The 16,659-nt window shown below is 41.1% G+C and overlaps 1 protein-coding gene and 1 pseudogene across 10 annotated transcripts in view; both read left to right on the forward strand.

Moving 5' to 3' along the window:
* LOC134615929 (NACHT, LRR and PYD domains-containing protein 14-like) overlaps nt 1-16,659 on the forward strand; it is an 851,239-nt pseudogene that overhangs the window by 317,938 nt on the left and 516,642 nt on the right.
* Nucleotides 1-16,659, forward strand: part of grip1 (glutamate receptor interacting protein 1) — a 67,436-nt gene that overhangs the window by 42,270 nt on the left and 8,507 nt on the right. For 6 of the 10 annotated variants that reach the window (XM_063460728.1, XM_063460729.1, XM_063460725.1 and 3 more), the window contains exons 3-22: nt 1,069-1,204; nt 2,125-2,270; nt 2,360-2,443; nt 2,515-2,590; nt 2,680-2,825; nt 3,854-4,001; nt 4,353-4,522; nt 4,811-4,948; nt 5,034-5,183; nt 5,435-5,621; nt 5,928-6,073; nt 7,615-7,695; nt 8,156-8,225; nt 9,033-9,178; nt 10,497-10,641; nt 11,473-11,612; nt 12,837-13,040; nt 13,120-13,273; nt 13,863-13,901; nt 14,191-14,302. In XM_063460728.1, coding sequence (XP_063316798.1) covers nt 1,069-1,204; nt 2,125-2,270; nt 2,360-2,443; nt 2,515-2,590; nt 2,680-2,825; nt 3,854-4,001; nt 4,353-4,522; nt 4,811-4,948; nt 5,034-5,183; nt 5,435-5,621; nt 5,928-6,073; nt 7,615-7,695; nt 8,156-8,225; nt 9,033-9,178; nt 10,497-10,641; nt 11,473-11,612; nt 12,837-13,040; nt 13,120-13,273; nt 13,863-13,901; nt 14,191-14,302 — 2,618 coding nt within the window. The remainder of the gene's footprint in view (nt 1-1,068; nt 1,205-2,124; nt 2,271-2,359; nt 2,444-2,514; nt 2,591-2,679; nt 2,826-3,853; nt 4,002-4,352; nt 4,523-4,810; nt 4,949-5,033; nt 5,184-5,434; nt 5,622-5,927; nt 6,074-7,614; nt 7,696-8,155; nt 8,226-9,032; nt 9,179-10,496; nt 10,642-11,472; nt 11,613-12,836; nt 13,041-13,119; nt 13,274-13,862; nt 13,902-14,190; nt 14,303-16,659) is intronic. The other 4 variants (XM_063460726.1, XM_063460734.1, XM_063460730.1 and 1 more) reach the window with 3 other exon arrangements.

Raw genomic sequence — 16,659 nt, forward strand, 5'->3', positions numbered from 1 at the left:
AGGTCTTTCCTCAGCTCTTAGTATAAGTGGGTGCCTTTGCTAGATTAGAAAGACTTTGAGGGACATAAGTGTACTGTGATTGGTCAAATGTATCAGTGCAGCATTGGTATCTGCCCTTAAAAATGAAACTAACCAATATTAGCTGATAAGCTTAGCACCCTCTTCTTCTTCAAATATGGTCATTTCTTTCTCCAAAAACACCAGAGCTCTAACACTGAAGCTTGTAAACACAGATTGTAGAAACGAGTGGGTGATATCGTAGAGGCTAAATCATCATATACAGTCTGGATTTCCTAGCCCAGATACTCCTGATGTTAAACTCTGAAATAGCGCAGCTTTAACAAAGCTCTGTTCCTTTGAGGGAAACTTTGTGCTGCTTCCTTCAGCGTAAAGCTAACTGGAGCTTTGTGAAGTTAAATTCCAAGAAGCACCCCCCACCCACCCCCCACACCCCCCCTCCGCTGCTGACACCGCCGCCGCTGCAGGAAACTTGTTCATCTCGGTTTTTTATCAGAGATTTGAGGGTTTTCTATTTCCGAGTGTGAGTCAGCGATGGCGTATTCGAAAAGTTGAAAAGGGCGCTGCTGCTTTTTTTTGTAAAGCCTCTTTGGAGGAGGAAGATGAGTGAGGAGGAGACGATGATGGTCACTGCCAAAGACTGATCGTCTTAATCCTGCCTGTATGAAAGAAGATGAACCTGATTAATATTAAAATACAATATTTAAATAAAATCCTGCTTTCAGTTTCATTACCTGATAACTGGTCACAACCCATCGTAGCAGGTCTGATCTGAAATACCCGCCCTGCTCTCTCGCTCTCTCTCTCTCTCTCTGTTAAATATTTCATCTGTTTGATGAAATATAGATGGATGACAGAACAGAGGATGACTTCATTTCTCCTTTTATCCAGATTATTATTTATTTCTCCATCCTTAAATAAAGAGAGGAGAAGCTGTGCAGTCAAGAAGAAGAAAAAGCAAATAGGAATAATTTTAACTGGAAGAAGAAAAGAAAAAAATCCTTAATGGCGAGGAAGAGCATTCAGTTCATCCCATGTCCCTTTTTGCAGATGAGTTTCGGGGATGCACGGTGGTGGAGTTGATGAAGAAGGAGGGGACGACGCTCGGGCTGACAGTTTCAGGAGGAATCGACAAAGATGGGAAGCCTCGAGTTTCAAACCTGCGGCAGGGAGGCATCGCGGCCCGGTAATGTCTTTTACATCTGGTCTTTGTGTTTTTAGGACTTGAGCCCAAAAAAAAATCACCATTTAGACTAACTTTGGAGTTGTACCAGGTATTTTCAGTTGTTTTAAAGTGATGAGCATTAAGATATTATAAGATATTAAAAAGACAAAAGGTGTTCTACATCACTTTGTACTTAGTGAAAACCTATAAATTACATGAATATTCCACATAGTGGGCTCCATTCTTTGACGGCCGTCAGAACAGCGGTTGGTTTGTTGGTTGGTTGCATGTTCTGGAAATGCACATTGATCCAATTATACCAGTTTAGATACACCTGAAGACCTGCTGATACGTCTGCTGTCCAAGCCATAGTGACACTGACGAGACTGTTTACCTTCAAAATAAAAGCTGTGCCCTTGAAATCTCTTAGTTGTAGCAGTGAGGCACAGCTTTTACTTTGAAGGTGAACAGGTGAAGGTTTCTATTTCTGTCGCACTTCTTTAAAGTTTTACTAACGCTCAGTGGGTAGTCGATGAGTATTTGCAGACAAATCTGCATATTCCATGCAAACTGAAAGAACCCTTTTTGTGACTGAGTTTACCTAGAGACAGCCAGCAACCTCCAGCAACCCCTCTTTAACCAGCCTGACAATATATATTTTTCTCAGCCGTTACCCTCTAGGCATAGGTGACTGAGCTGCAGCAGGAGCCTGCAATGTGTGATCAACTACCAGCTACAAAGCGACAATGAGCAAAAATGAATTATCCAGTAAACTGGATAATTCACACAGAACACTTTGGGTTACTGATTAATGGATATTGGTGCAGCAGTGGCAGTTATTAATGTTTAGCAGCATCCTTTCTGGAACAGCCTCTTCTTAAACGAACTAATTAAGGTTTGATTAAGTAAAATTAAAGCTGATGTTTTGGCTGTCTGCTCAGGAGTGACCAGCTGAACGTGGGCGACTATATCAGGTCTGTCAACGGCATCAACCTGGCCAAGTTCAGACACGATGAGATCATCAGTCTGCTGAAGAACGTGGGTGAACGGGTCGTCCTGGAGGTTGAGTACGAGCTGCCGCCTGTCTGTAAGTTCTGCCCGCAGAAGACGTGTACACTCAGCTGCACTCGGCCGGCTGCAATGTTGATGTGTTGTTGATGTTCTGGTGTGTTGCAGCGGTGCAGGGGTCAGGGGTCATGTTTAAGAACGTGGAAGTCACGCTTCACAAAGAAGGAAACAGCTTTGGTTTCGTCATCAGAGGTGAGGCGAGTTCTGTTTGTGTGTTTAGAATAAATCAAAATAAACATGGTGATGTTACCGCGTGTTTGCAGGTGGAGCCCATGAAGACAGGAACAAGTCCCGTCCCATCGTCATTACAACCATCCGGCCAGGCGGCCCAGCAGACCGGTACGTGACCTCTGACCTGTCTGTCTGATTTTTGTCCCTTGGGAGCCTTTGTAGACACTAAAAACTGTTCTCTTTCTCTTTTGCTGCAGGGAAGGAACCATCAAGCCGGGTGATCGGTTGTTAAGCATTGATGGGATTCGTCTCCATGGCAGCACACTTTCAGAGGCCATGAGCATCCTGAAGCAGTGTGGACAGGAGGCCACGCTGCTGATTGAGTATGACGTCTCCGTGATGGGTCAGTCATCAGTGTCCCCTCCCAGCAGAGCTTAAAGCGTTAATCAGTTAACATCAGAACTGTGCAGGAAAAGGAGAAGGTTGTGGGGATTCAGGCTGAAATTTTGCTTGTACTGGTTTTGACATTTATTGTTATTAAATTTGAAATTACATTTAATGGAAGGTTTGGGTAGAGGTAGGTTGCCAGGGGGCTTACAGATGAGAAACGATGCCAAACAGTGTGCCAGGACTGCAGCTGAGCTTGAATTTGTGTCCATCCTGATATGTAGATATTAGATATAGTTTTGAGATGTTCATTGAATGACAAAAGCAATTTCAAAAAGTAAATTTGTGTTCTGCAGAACTCATCAATGTTTCTCTGTAACTAGAAAAATAATAAGAGAGTAGACCATAAGTATGTCCCAGGAAACCAGTCAGTTTAAATTAACTGTATCAATTCTGCCAAGATGAGTGGTCAAACATCTAGCCCGAGTTATGGCAGAAACATGGTTTTTTTAGGGGCACTGTGGAGTAGAGAAAATCCAAAATAAATTCAAACTTGTGCAGCTAATTTTCTTTTCTTTTCTTTTCTTTTTTTAAATGTAATTAAAGATGTATGCTGCACAATCATTTAACCCTGGAAAAAGAACAGTTACCAATAGATACTGGAACTTCCATAACATTCATGCTCATGATTAAGTGGATATAGACTTGTGATCACAACTGTATTATGTGTATATTCAGTCCTGTTCTTGGTTAACGTTAACATTAGGAAACAGTGCATGAGAAGTATTATTTTGTATTTATTATCTGAAACCCAAAATGTGATTTTTGGTTAAAATAAAAGATCATTTCTACTTTGTACTGTGTAGAGTAAAATGCTAAAAACTGTGTCATCTGAATTATAAAGATTTCAGATGATCAGTTTATTTGGAACTTTTACATAAAATTAAACAGGACCCAGGATGGAACCCTGATGAACACCGTTTGGACTCTGTAAATTACACGATGTAAAAACTGTAAAAACTTTGTCTGTTTTCCCTCCTTCAGACTCTGTTGCCACGGCATCAGGGCCGCTGCTGGTTGAAGTTGCCAAGGCGGCAGGGTCTAGCCTGGGTGTGGCCCTGTCCACCTCCATGTTCTGCAACAAGCAGGTCATCATCATCGACAAGGTCAAACCAGCCAGTATAGCAGACAGGTATCTAACCTCTGACCCTGATGCTGTTTTACTGTTTTAACTGCATTGTTAAACTTATTTATTGTTTTCACGTATTGAGCATCATTCCAGCTGCTTTCATTTCCCCTAAACTGGAATTTCAGCTTATTAGCTAATATTACCACCGTTTTCTTATCTTATTATTTGATTCCATGTAAATTTGGTTATTTTAACCACCTTGTCATCTTTCAGCTTCATTCAGTCACACTTTAACTTCAGTATTTGTGCAGAAACTGAAATATTTTGTTGCACTTTTAACTGCAGAAATTTAACTTATGAGTTTTGTCCAGGTTCAGGTTTAAATTCTCTGTTTATTTTTGTGTTTTTGTGTAGGTGTGGTGCTCTTCATGCAGGAGATCATATCCTGTCCGTTGATGGGAAGTCGATGGAGTTTTGTTCCCTGGCTGAAGCCACTCAGCTGCTTTCTGCTTCCTGTCAGACTGTCCGCTTGGAGATCCTGCCACAACACCAGACCCGACCAGCCCTGAACGCACCACAGCACGGTAGAAACGTACACACATCACATCCGACAAGGCCCTGAATGCACCACAGACCAGTATATAGACACACACACACACACACACACACACACTCAAGAGGCCCTATAAAAGATGTGAAGAGAGGAGTAATCTTTTATAAAGCCGTGAAAGACACACACCTGTGTATGCATGACAGTTCCTCATCTGGCTTCCAAGTGAGGTATCTCGATGATGTGATCCAAGCACCTGCCTGACCTTTGACCTTTCCTCTTGTCTTAACCTGAACACCCTCCTCTGTGTGTGTCTGTGCAGTCAAGGTGCAGCGTAGTCCCCGCCCCCTCCCCTGGGAGACCGGAGGCTCTGCCCCTATCCTCCCCCCCTACCACTACAACACGTACCACCCTGATCAATCAGGCGCCAGATCGCACAACCGCCATACAAACAATCCTCGTACGTGCACCTCTCTCTCTCTCTCTCATGTTTTCTGTTGAGAGAGAGAGAGACCTTTCCTCATCAGCCCTCTCTCTTTCTGCAGCGCTCAGCCACTCCTTCTCTCCAGGCTCCATGTCGGCCTATAGCCTCTCCTCTCTCAACATGAGCACCTTGCCCAGGAACATGTATCCCACAAGTCCACGGGGCACACTGATGAGGAGGAAGGGCAAGAAAAAGGACTTTAAGAGCTCCTGTGAGTCTGTCTCCAAATCCAACAAATCTTATTATTTTATTAGATGTTTTTAGACATGAATTCATAACATGACCAATAATGACCAACAAAATGTAAAAAAACATCACAACCCCTTAAACCATGACATTTTAATATGAGCTTGCACCCTCTAACAGCGTATGTATGACAGAAAACAAGGACAGGACTGAGGTGCTCTCACAGGACGGGAGGAAAATGAGACTAAAAAATAGAATAATCTTTGTTTCTGTCAGTGTCCCTTGCGTCCAGCACTGTGGGTCTGGCCGGTCAGGTAGTCCACACGGAAACCACCGAGGTGACGTTGCTTGGCGACGGCATCATGGGGTTTGGCCTGCAACTGCAGGGAGGAGTGTTCGCCACGGAAACGCTGTCATCCCCACCACTCATTGCCTACATCGACCCCGACAGCCCCGCTGAGAGGTAAACACACTGACACGGCTATGATGGCTTAAAAAAAATTTAAAAAAAATTCTTTTGTCCTTTCTTCTCAGATTTGAACTTTTTTCCCCCAATTTTCAGTTTTTTTTGTATTTGGAAATATTTAATATTTTGTCTTTATTGATAATCATGGTAACATATATATAATTTTTATTTTCTATATCGCAGCTTTGCATTTTTTGTTTGCAGCACCAGTTCAAAATGCCATTACCTCATGGCCTTCTGTACAGACTCTACAGTATTGTAAGGAGAGCTCCAGTGATCAAATATGTGTGCATATATGTGTAGGTGTGGCATCCTGCAGATCGGTGACAGGATCTTATCCATAAACGGCGTTCCAACCGAAGATTCGACCCTTGAAGAAACCAATCAGCTGCTCAGAGACTCGTCCATCACTGCTCAGCTCACACTGGAAATTGAGTTCGATGTGGCTGGTAAAAAAAAAAAAATCATTTTATCAGAGTTGTGTTTTCATGCTTCTGATCAGCACTGAAAACTGTGCTTGTTGATGAATGTCTGTCTGCTGGGCAAAGACATCTGTTTTCTGTGTCGTCGTGTTTTGGCTGACTGACTGCCAGTCTGTGTTTGGTTCTGCTTCTCTGTAATTTGTCAGACTCTTTGTGGATGTAACGTACTCCAGCTGGTGTAAATAACCACCTACGCCTGAGTTTAATAGAACAACACAACAAGCTGTCAGTAGTGACTCACAGGCATATTGTATGATTTGTAGCTGCAGGACGGTTAACTGTATGAGATGTCATTTACAGGACAGTCACAGTCACTATTTAACCAAAAGAAGAATATAGACCGTGGACGTTATTTCCCAGAGAAACATAAGGCTGAGAAAATTTTCCTCACTTCTTAAAAGCATCATAACTGAAGTCAGTCCAAGAGGACATCTTCCAAAACCTGCAAGGAGCCAAATACTACAATCATTTATTTTACAAATCTCTATAATGTTATCATCTATGCTGATTGATTTTATGGAAAGTGAGTAATAGATCATCTTTACAAAGGATAATTCAACAAGAACAGATCAATTTAGCTTTTTTTAATAATTAGAAGATTATCTGGATTTTCAGTTTTAACATGAGTTCTTAACAGTGCTTTGGATATTCGGAGTAAAGGGACCAAGCAGTGGATGTATGTTTATGAACATGCTCATAGCCAGTTATAAACAAAGGCTTATTTAAAAGATTAACTCCCAATTTATTTTGTGATGTCCAGTCTACTGTATTCAACGGTAGCGAAGAAGCGATATAGCTGTGTGTCATCTAATAATGGTGAAGTTAAATGTTACGTCACCTACTGTCAGAATCTACGGCCAGTGTGAATCTGTAGCAGTCTTTTTTTGTCTCTATCAGCCAGTGTTGATATTAACAATTAATAATCTCAATACTTCACTTAATAAATTAATAAAATGTACAAATGGACAGCACAAAAGACTTCCTGAACATCCTTAACATAATAGCTACAAAACAGACAGATGTCGTCACAAATGGCACATTTTTGACTTGCAGGAAAGGTTTTTATGTACGATCACCTCTAAGTTTTGAACTTTGATCTTCTATAAACATTTGAGAGCATGATGTGTCCTCTAAGTTATGTAGAATCAGGTTTAATACCATGGACAGCTAACATATACGTCGTACCTATGAACTCACTTTGTGATTAATCATTGACTGTTATTGAAATTGTTTTCCACATGTCTGCTGAGGTCTCTGAGCAAAAAATATTTCTATTTCTTTCTGTATTTATAACCGTTAAACCAAGTGTGAGCAAGATTGAACCACTGGTTCTCATCAATCCAGCCAGGACTGTATACAGAGCATATGATTTAAAGCCTCGAACAGAAGCTTAACCACCTGATTCTGACTGAGAAGATGTTGAGCAGAAAGCCTTTATTCCTCTTCTGATGTATTTCACAGTAAATTAAACATTTCTACTGCTGAAATGTCTCCATCTTTCTGCACAGAGTCAGTCATCCCCAGTTCAGGGACGTTCCACGTAAAGCTCCCAAAGAAACCAGGAGTGGAACTGGGAATCACCATCAGCTGTAAGTAAAGAGAAACAACTACGCAAACACGTACACTAATGTGAGGTCGCTACAGTTGATGGTTTAGATAGACTTTATTAGTAACACAGCTCTGTGTGTTAATTATTGATTAACTAGGGCAGAAGAAAGAGTGCCAATGCCAAAACAAGCAACTAGAATATTATAAAAGTCTTTTTATTGTCAGTGACAGTAGTTTTATTTTTTATTAAATGATTTAATTTGGTGTTTCATCATGTTTACACATCGGGGAAATTAAATTTTCATTCTGAAAGAGGGATTTCATCAGACCAGATCCAGCCCGACCTCCTCTTGGGTGTCACTTCAATATTACATTTCCTGCTTTGATTTTACTTTTCCCCTTTAACATTTAATCGTTACTTCTGGTTGTAGTGGTGTAAACAGGTTTAATTATTTACAGTTTTCTGTTTCATCTCCAACTCGTCTCTTTGTGTGTCTGCAGCTCCGTCCAACAGGAAACCAGGTGATCCTTTGATCATCTCGGACATCAAAAAAGGCAGCGTCGCACACAGGTGACACAAACTAACTCTAATCCAGCCTTAAACCTAACCTAGGCTGAACTCTACACACAGTATGTGAGGCTAAAATAAAACAGTGTCAGCTGTGTTAAACCTCAGACTGCTGCCTGTACGTGTTTGGTTAATTAGGCTAACGGTCCAGGCCTGTGCATGTCGTGGTTTGTAGGTCATGTGTTTTGGACTGTGAAGCAGAATATGAGCTAAAGGGCTTCTGCTGGCAGGTAGCATCTGTTTACTCTGCAGGACTTTTAGTAACAGGAAGCAGAGGACTAGTTATAGACCTTGATACGGAAAAGAAAGTGCCGGCAGTTTTACAAGATTTTGGACCAATTTCAGAGGATATCTTTCAGCTTCGATGTCCTTTACAAATAAATAACAATAAACGCATCGAAAATAGGGACAAAAATGAATTAAAGAACTTGCCTGAGTATCATCAGGATTTACAATTTCAGGACTGAAGTTGCATTTTAGTAAAAAGGAACTGATATTAGGTAAAATGATGGGGATTAATTTTCCCAAAATGTAAACAAATAAAGCCTAAAAAATTGGTTTAAGTTGTACCTCGTGGTTTAAACCCAAAGCAATATCTTAGCCCCTATTTCATGTACAAGTTAACATATCTTCATGTAAAATTTGTAAGGTTATATTTCATATCTTGAAGAACTGATATTAATGCTAAATTCCATCTTGTCCATAAAGCAGATGCACTGCAGTCATGATTATGATAATATGACATTACAACGATCTCGGCTGACTTCTTTATTAAACTTGTTCCTCTAATTTACCTGAATGTGTTTTCAGGACGGGGACGTTGGAGCTGGGAGACAAGCTGCTGGCCATTGATAACATCCGTGTGGAGAACTGCTCCATGGAGGAAGCTGTTCAGATCCTCCAGCAGTGTGAGGAGCTCGTCAAACTGAAGATCCGCAAAGATGAAGACAACTCTGGTATCGCTTTTAAGTCTATTCCCCAAAAGCAAGAGGCCGAGTGATAAACCAGCTTTCAGGGATGCCCACAGTATCATTAATCCTCCTTAAAAAGAACCTCTAGAGTCGTTCCGTGGTGACCTACTTGCCAACTTTAATAAGCTGTGGGACCTTTCCAAATTCTCCTCAAAAGATCATATTTAAAGAGCTTTAGCAACACCAACAGTCACACCTAAATCCTTTTGAATAAGTGAAAAGACAGTGGTACTTAAAAGCATGTAGGAGCCAAACTGGTGCTCATAAAATCTTCACTAATCTTCTGACAATCCTGAGATCTTTAGCATCTTTATGACAGTTTTATTGTACTTTAGAGAGTCCTGATGGGGTCCTAAACTCTCTAGAAGGCAATCAATAGCTGATTTGAAATCATTTGTCTTGTATCATTTTAAGACAAACCTAAAACCTCATTAAACATGAAATCTAATCATAACTTGATCAAAACCTGACTGTCAGGAGTCTTGAAGAACTAGAAACTAATCCATTATTCTTGAAATCTTCTTCCAAAAAAATGAATGTTCTCAAAAACATTTAGGATCTTGTTAGTGATCTTCAGGATGGCCAGATTCTTTCAAACCCTAAGGGACCAGCACAATCTTAACAAGGTTCCCTAAAGTATCTTCAACACCAGCTAGAACATCCCTGAAGCCTTCAGGACCCCATTCATATTTTCTAAATCTGCTCGATCATCCATAAGGACGAACAGAAATTTACTAAGGTACTACTAGAACTACTACTACTAGATGTAGAGCCGGATCGTCAACCGTCCTAAAGGACGACTCGAAAGCAAACAGTTTGCTTGAAATCTTTTTCAATAATCCTCTGAATGCTGTAAATATCCTTGAGGACATTTTAGTGGACTTGACGATGCCATCAACTTCTCAAGGCCTCTCAAGTGTCTTACCAGGGTGGCTCTTCTTTTCAAAACTAACTCAAACATTGCTGAATACTTTGACCTTGATTGAGGATTTCACTAAACTTATGGCAGACCCTGGACCTTGATAACCTTTAGAACATTTTAATGGCGATATAGATCCCAGTCAAGGTTTTCTAAATGTCCTCAGCCGCTCTTAAGGGTACACAGGGCCCTTAAGTCCCTGAAAACCTACTCAAGGTTTAAAGGAGGTGTCTAATGCTACTTTCAGGACAAACGTTGCACTTCTGGCCTAGTTTTAGCGTGTTTTAGTCTGTGTCACCACATCATCCCTTCCCATGCCGTCTTCTCCTGATCATCTGTTCACCACTGACCTTATGTGGAATCGATCTTTATTGAATGTTTCAGATGAACAGGAGATGTCTGGCAGCATCATTTACACAGTGGAGCTTCAACGCTATGGTGGTCCGCTGGGAATCACCATCTCAGGCACCGAGGAGCCCTTCGACCCCATCATCATCTCCTCTCTGAGCAAGGGGGGGCTGGCAGAGAGGTGCACACACATGGACTCTAATTACATTACATAAAAAATAAATTACAGGTCACACCTGTAGAAAACATGTCAAGTTTGTAGATTATTTAATCACTTAATCAGTACATCTAGTTTTTTGTTCTTTTCAGCTATTTGGAGGATCGCATTTATTCACTATAAAGTGCCATAAAATGACATAAATAGATGTTTATTATTATTATTATTAGTGCAGGCTTCATTGTCTTTAGTAGTTCCCTGCAGGTGTTATGTATGATTCTGGATAAGTATTAAATACATTCTGTGCTTAATACGGCATTTTATTTACAGAAACTCAGACACTAAGAAGCTTAGAACCAGGGTTGTTTGTGTAAACGCCACCTTTATGTCAAAGGTCGTAAACAGAGGAAATACTAAAGCTGGCTGCCTAAATCTGAGGGATTATGTTTAATGATGTATAAAATAGGAAATACAGTATCAGCGCTGGCCATCTAAATGGTCTCACTATAAAAAATTAAGGAAATATTAAATAAGAAAAGATTTTTCATCTTTCTAAAAATAACATCAGTGACTGGAGGAATGAAATATGGAGTGAAACCGTGACAGACATGATAAGCTTAGGATGCCAGATGAAGTGGAGAGTGTCGCCCTCTGCTGTTTAAAAATAATTATTTTCCTCATCATTAATTGGGTTTTCACCTCTTTACTACAGAAATGATTCTCATTTCTATTTTGTGTATAAGTATATTTGTGTTTCCCTGTAGACTGTTAACTCAGTTCCAGTCTTATCAAGTATGATTTTTGAGTTGCTGAACCCTGAGTGTGTATTTCTCTGTGTTTTGGTGTTGTTTACAGGACTGGTGCGATCCATGTAGGCGACCGTATTCTTGCGATCAACAGCAGCAGCCTGAAGGGGAAACCTCTGAGTGAAGCCATCAGTCTGCTGCAGCAGGCGGGCGAGACGGTCACGTTGAAGATCAAGAAGCAGGGAGAACGTACGTAGATGCTTTTTTCACACCACAAACACCGTTCATAATCACAAGCATCAACAGCAAATGCAAAACACAGGAAAATGAGATTCACATCAAGAGCCAGGCTTGTGTAGTGTGTTTCATACAGCTTACTTAACCAGTAACAATCACTCAGTAGCCTTTATAAACTATTAATAAAGCAGAATAATTCACGACCACCTGTTTCACCAGCTTTGGACATTTAATTGTAACAAATATGTCCTGATATAAAAGCAAAATAATAACTCATAAGTTTTGTTCTTGCACACAAGCAGCCCACAGACTGTTTTCTAGGCCTGATCTTACAGCAGCTGTGTGGGAGTTTTCATTTTAAACAGAAAGAAAAGTAAAAGCTTTTTGATCGTGTAGTTACCTGTACCAAACTGCCAAGCCTTCTGCTGTGAAACCGGCTGCACATGAAAAGGAAACCTCCTTTTACAGCTCCATGGCTTTAAGATGGCCTCAGAGAGACACATTGTGCAGTGGCTGAATGCATCGTTCCACTTCAGCGACTTTCTGAAGCCTCTGTTCCCCGTCTGTGACTCAAATGATTCAAACATCAAAATATCAGCACCAGTTATGATCTTTGAAAAAAGACACTGACAACCCAGTCTCCCTCCTCGGCATCAACTTTCCTTTTTGTTGCTTTGTGTTTTATCCAGCTTGAAGTTGTGGCGGTGGTGTGGATGTTAAATCGAACAGTCAGACTTTAAGCTTTAATTCACGCTGTTTGACAAAGTTAAACATTAACTGTTCAAGAATTAGAACCATTTTTATAAACAGTCCTCCACAAAGCACATGTTGAATATAATTTACCGTAATTTAAAGATTTCATTAGGGAAGTTTTATGACCTGCACTTTTATACCATCGCTGCTGTTAACACATCATGGAGAGGGCTGAATGATGGTCGTTATTTGTACAGGTCATTAAGTGGCTCCATAGCTTGGTGGTGCAAACTAGCGCCCAACAAGCGAAAAGTCCCCATTTCAGACCCTTCTGTTCTGTCTGGAAGGGAATAAAGCTCCCGAATCAAAGATGCAGAGCTACCCATAACACTGTGGCGACCCCTTGTGGTAGGGGAAGAGTTGAACGTACAGCTTATTAAAGGGACGGGACACAGTGTCACTTCCAGTGGAGTGACAGATTTACACATTTATATTCACGAACGCACATTGGCGGTTTGACAAACGTACTCCGTCTGTCTGCAGTGTCAAGCCCAAAGTCTTGCGTGATTGGTTCGGGTCTGGGTCCAGGAGTGGGGCCTAACCTGGAGAACCAGGATGGGGAGGAGGAGCCTGTTGTCATGGTTGCACCTCCGACAAGCCAGAGAGCGTTCAGCACACTGCCGTCCGTGGACAGTGCTGTGGAGTCCTGGGATGGATCCAACATGGACAGCAGCTTCACCACCCCAGGTAGGGACCGACCTCTGACCTCTGCTGACCTCAGTAATGCCTCAGTAATGAAACACTTCTCCTTTGCTGGTGTGTGTAGCTCCTACTTTTCAGTCGTCACTGTACAGTTTCCACGAGTGGCGCAACGCCAAGACAAGCAACAGCCAATCATCATCTTCCACTCGCCAGAGAGCCAATCCGCTGTCGGATCTGGGTCTGAATGACGATGATTGGGACCGCCCACCTCTCGGAGGGTGAGAGACTGAGTGAACAGCACAGTGAAAAACATAAAAGCTTGAATAAAGAAAACTGTAATAACCTTTGTTATATAACAGACAGTATTCAACTGTTCCAGGTTTAATCAAGCTGTTTTCAGGGCTTAAAGTACTTTGATCAACACAATTATTCAAAACTGTTACAGAGGAGGGAGGAGGATTAATATGCTTTTCATACTAGTTTTGAGCAGCCACTTATGCCACATAGTGATATGTGATTTCCAAATTTACTCAGAATGAAGTTTTCCCCCATGAATTATCAGATACAGATGAAATACTGGGGGTACAGATACTCGATCCTCCTCCTCTACATCACAAACTGGTGCAGTTCACTGAAACTATGACGCTGATGCTCAAACTGCGTGATAAGATCAGTCTAAACAAACTGAGCTTGCCTAGTATGTGTACACCCTTAAACCCAGAAGCACATCAGAAGAGAGGCCTGAAGATGGACGTGCACGGATACATTTTGCAGCATATCTTTTGTAGCTGTTAGCATTCCTCATCCAGAACAATAGAGTATGTAGCGCTGAGCTAACAGCAATAACAGTAGTGTGTCTTTCTGCAGAGGCTGTAATCTGCCCAGCGGTCTAATCTCTGACAGCAGGTACCACAGTGACCTTTGACCTTTAACCCTTCACACACAGTCTTCTGTGACCCCAGTAACCTCCAGCAGATACCCTCACTTGGTGACCTTTAACCCCCGCCACACCGATATCAATACCTGGTGGATGTGTATGTCATCACTGCCCATGCCCCCTCCTGTTAAAAAAAACACTCTCCAGCATGACCACTAGCTTCCTGCGTGTGTGTGTGTGTGTGTGTGTGTGTGTGTGTGTGTACCCATCATGCTGTTCTTCTTTCTGACTGGTTGACCTGTTACCTTTCCCTCTCAGGTTTAATGTGGGACATGATGGGACAGAACCAGACCAGGAGGAGAACTTCTGGTCTCAGGCTCTGGAGGACTTGGAGACCTGTGGACAGAGCGGCATCCTCAGAGAGCTGGAGGTGAGGAACGCCACGAAAACTACTGTAGTGAGAAGTGTTAGCAGTAGAAGAAGTATTTACAGTAAGAGTAGAGTATTAGCAGGAGTAGGGCTTCTGAAATTTTTATTCAGCAAATGAAGAATTCTCAGACGCTAATGCCTTTCTGCATCGCCCTCTGGTGTATGGATACCAGCACCTACACTGTAAAGTTTGATAGGCTGGCTTTTCTCAAAGAAGATATAGAAAAAAATGTTGAAAAGATGATGGATTAAGGCTAATTTTTTAACCTTCTGGAGTTGAGTTTATTTGGTTTTTGATTTTACTTTCAATAAAATCTCACATGTATGTCTTTACAGTTATTTTTCATTTTGACATACTGTATTAACACAATTGACCTAAAATCACACACACACAAAAAAAAGAGTTGCAACAGTTGGATTTTATTAGTGTGAAAACCACAAACATTGAAATGCAAATATAAATTGTAAATTTCAAATTGTACAAATGTAGTAGTTATTTACATTAAAATCCTGTCTACCATAAGACAGGGGGGCACATCACAGGCCTGACACCTTGAAGGTGTAGAAACTCCTCCTGTGGATCACCAGGAGACAGCGTTTATGCTGCAGTCTGCCATTGGTGGATTGTTGACTGGCATCTGTGACATTCAGTAGTCGTCTCAATGTTATGACACACAAAACAAAAAAAATAACTACCCTACACACTAAGAACACAGTCCAAACACACTAAATGTCACAAATCTCTCTGATATAACTGTCACTGTCCTTAGAAAATCCCATTTTTATAGCTTCTTCCTGCATTAAACATGAAGACAGTTTTGAGGAAGTATGGCATAAAATATTTATCATAACTGTGGTTTTACTTTGCTGATCAACACAATTTAAAAACTGGTTTGTAGGTTGAAGTCCACAATTTCAACACAATTTGAAAAAGACGCTCAACATAAGTGAACTTTTTACAGTCTTCATTAAGCATTTTTTAAAAACAGATAAACTTTTTGTGACCCATACACCACACTGTCACAAGTACTTAACATTTGGACAGCAAGCCAGATCAAGTCTCCCCGCTTGGATTTGGAGAAGTGGTCTATACTTCTGTAATAAATAGTTGTAGCATTCCTATGCCTGATACACCGCACTGTTACAGGATGACATTGACATTTTGATCTGAACAGCAACACAGGCTGGAAGTCATTAATCTCAGTTGTGATGGTCTGTAATGAGCTCAACTATAATGCTCTTCTTATCCACAGAAACACTTAAAAACCACATCACACATCCACAAGAATGAAGACAAACCAAATATAACTGAAATAATGATCACTTTAATTATTGAACTGGACAAAAACTGTTAACAGAAATCATGTAGTGATGTGAACACTGATGAGAGGCTTATTGTTCAGCCCTGAGGACTGACAGTCAAAGTTTAGTCATATTTGTCCAATTCATGCTGAAAGAACTACATGTTTATACCTTCTCTGGCACACAGAAGTAAAAAAGAGACTCCTTCTCTTCCAGGAGTCTGGAAAGGAGACACACCTCCTCACTCTGGTATTCCCCATCCTCCCTCCCCTCTACTAACTCCTCCTGTCCTCCTCTTCTTCTGTCTCCTCTAACTGGACCTCCAGCGTTGTCAAACATCTGACATGTTTGCTGGTTTTGAATGTGACTCTAACTGCATTCTAACAGCAGACCATGGTGACGTCATTGTGACATCTTAGTGACATCACCCAGCTTCCAAACACAGTCACATGGCAGAGTCATGTTGTTGCACCGGGCATGGCAGTTTGAGCAAGGCATGCTGGAGAGCTTGCGCAAGGCCTCATGGGTAGTTTTTTTTTTTTTGCCAGTCATGAAGCAGATCTGTCAGTCATGCATGCGTTTGATTAGTTCTTGATTCTGATTGGCTGAAGTGGGCATCGGTTGGGAAGCTTGGCCATGAAAAAAAAAAAAAGGGTGTGATGTGGAAAATAAGCACAATCATCAAACATTGACAGTCAGAGTTGAAATCCTCTGGGTGAGCTCAAAAGTAGAATCTATCTGTAGAGGTCTGTACTACGAAGCAGGATTTATGATTAGCCAGCTAACTTCAGGTTGAATGCTGAGCTTTCAGAGTTCATGTCTTATTAGATTATGTCGGCTATGCTTGAGATAAGAGACCTGCATGTACAAAGCTATAGTCTACTGATCAATCAGTATTGATTCTTAGAAGATCCCTCAGACCTTGATGACTAGTATGTAGTTTTTCTTTCCCTGAAAATGACCAGTAAGAAAAATGGAAAACTGCCGTTTTAAAGCAATTTTATTTTCCTATAAGCCTTAAATAGAGTAATATACACTTACCAGCCACTTTATTAG

Source organism: Pelmatolapia mariae, linkage group LG17 (assembly GCF_036321145.2).
Source record: "Pelmatolapia mariae isolate MD_Pm_ZW linkage group LG17, Pm_UMD_F_2, whole genome shotgun sequence".
NCBI classification, from domain to species: domain Eukaryota; kingdom Metazoa; phylum Chordata; class Actinopteri; order Cichliformes; family Cichlidae; genus Pelmatolapia; species Pelmatolapia mariae.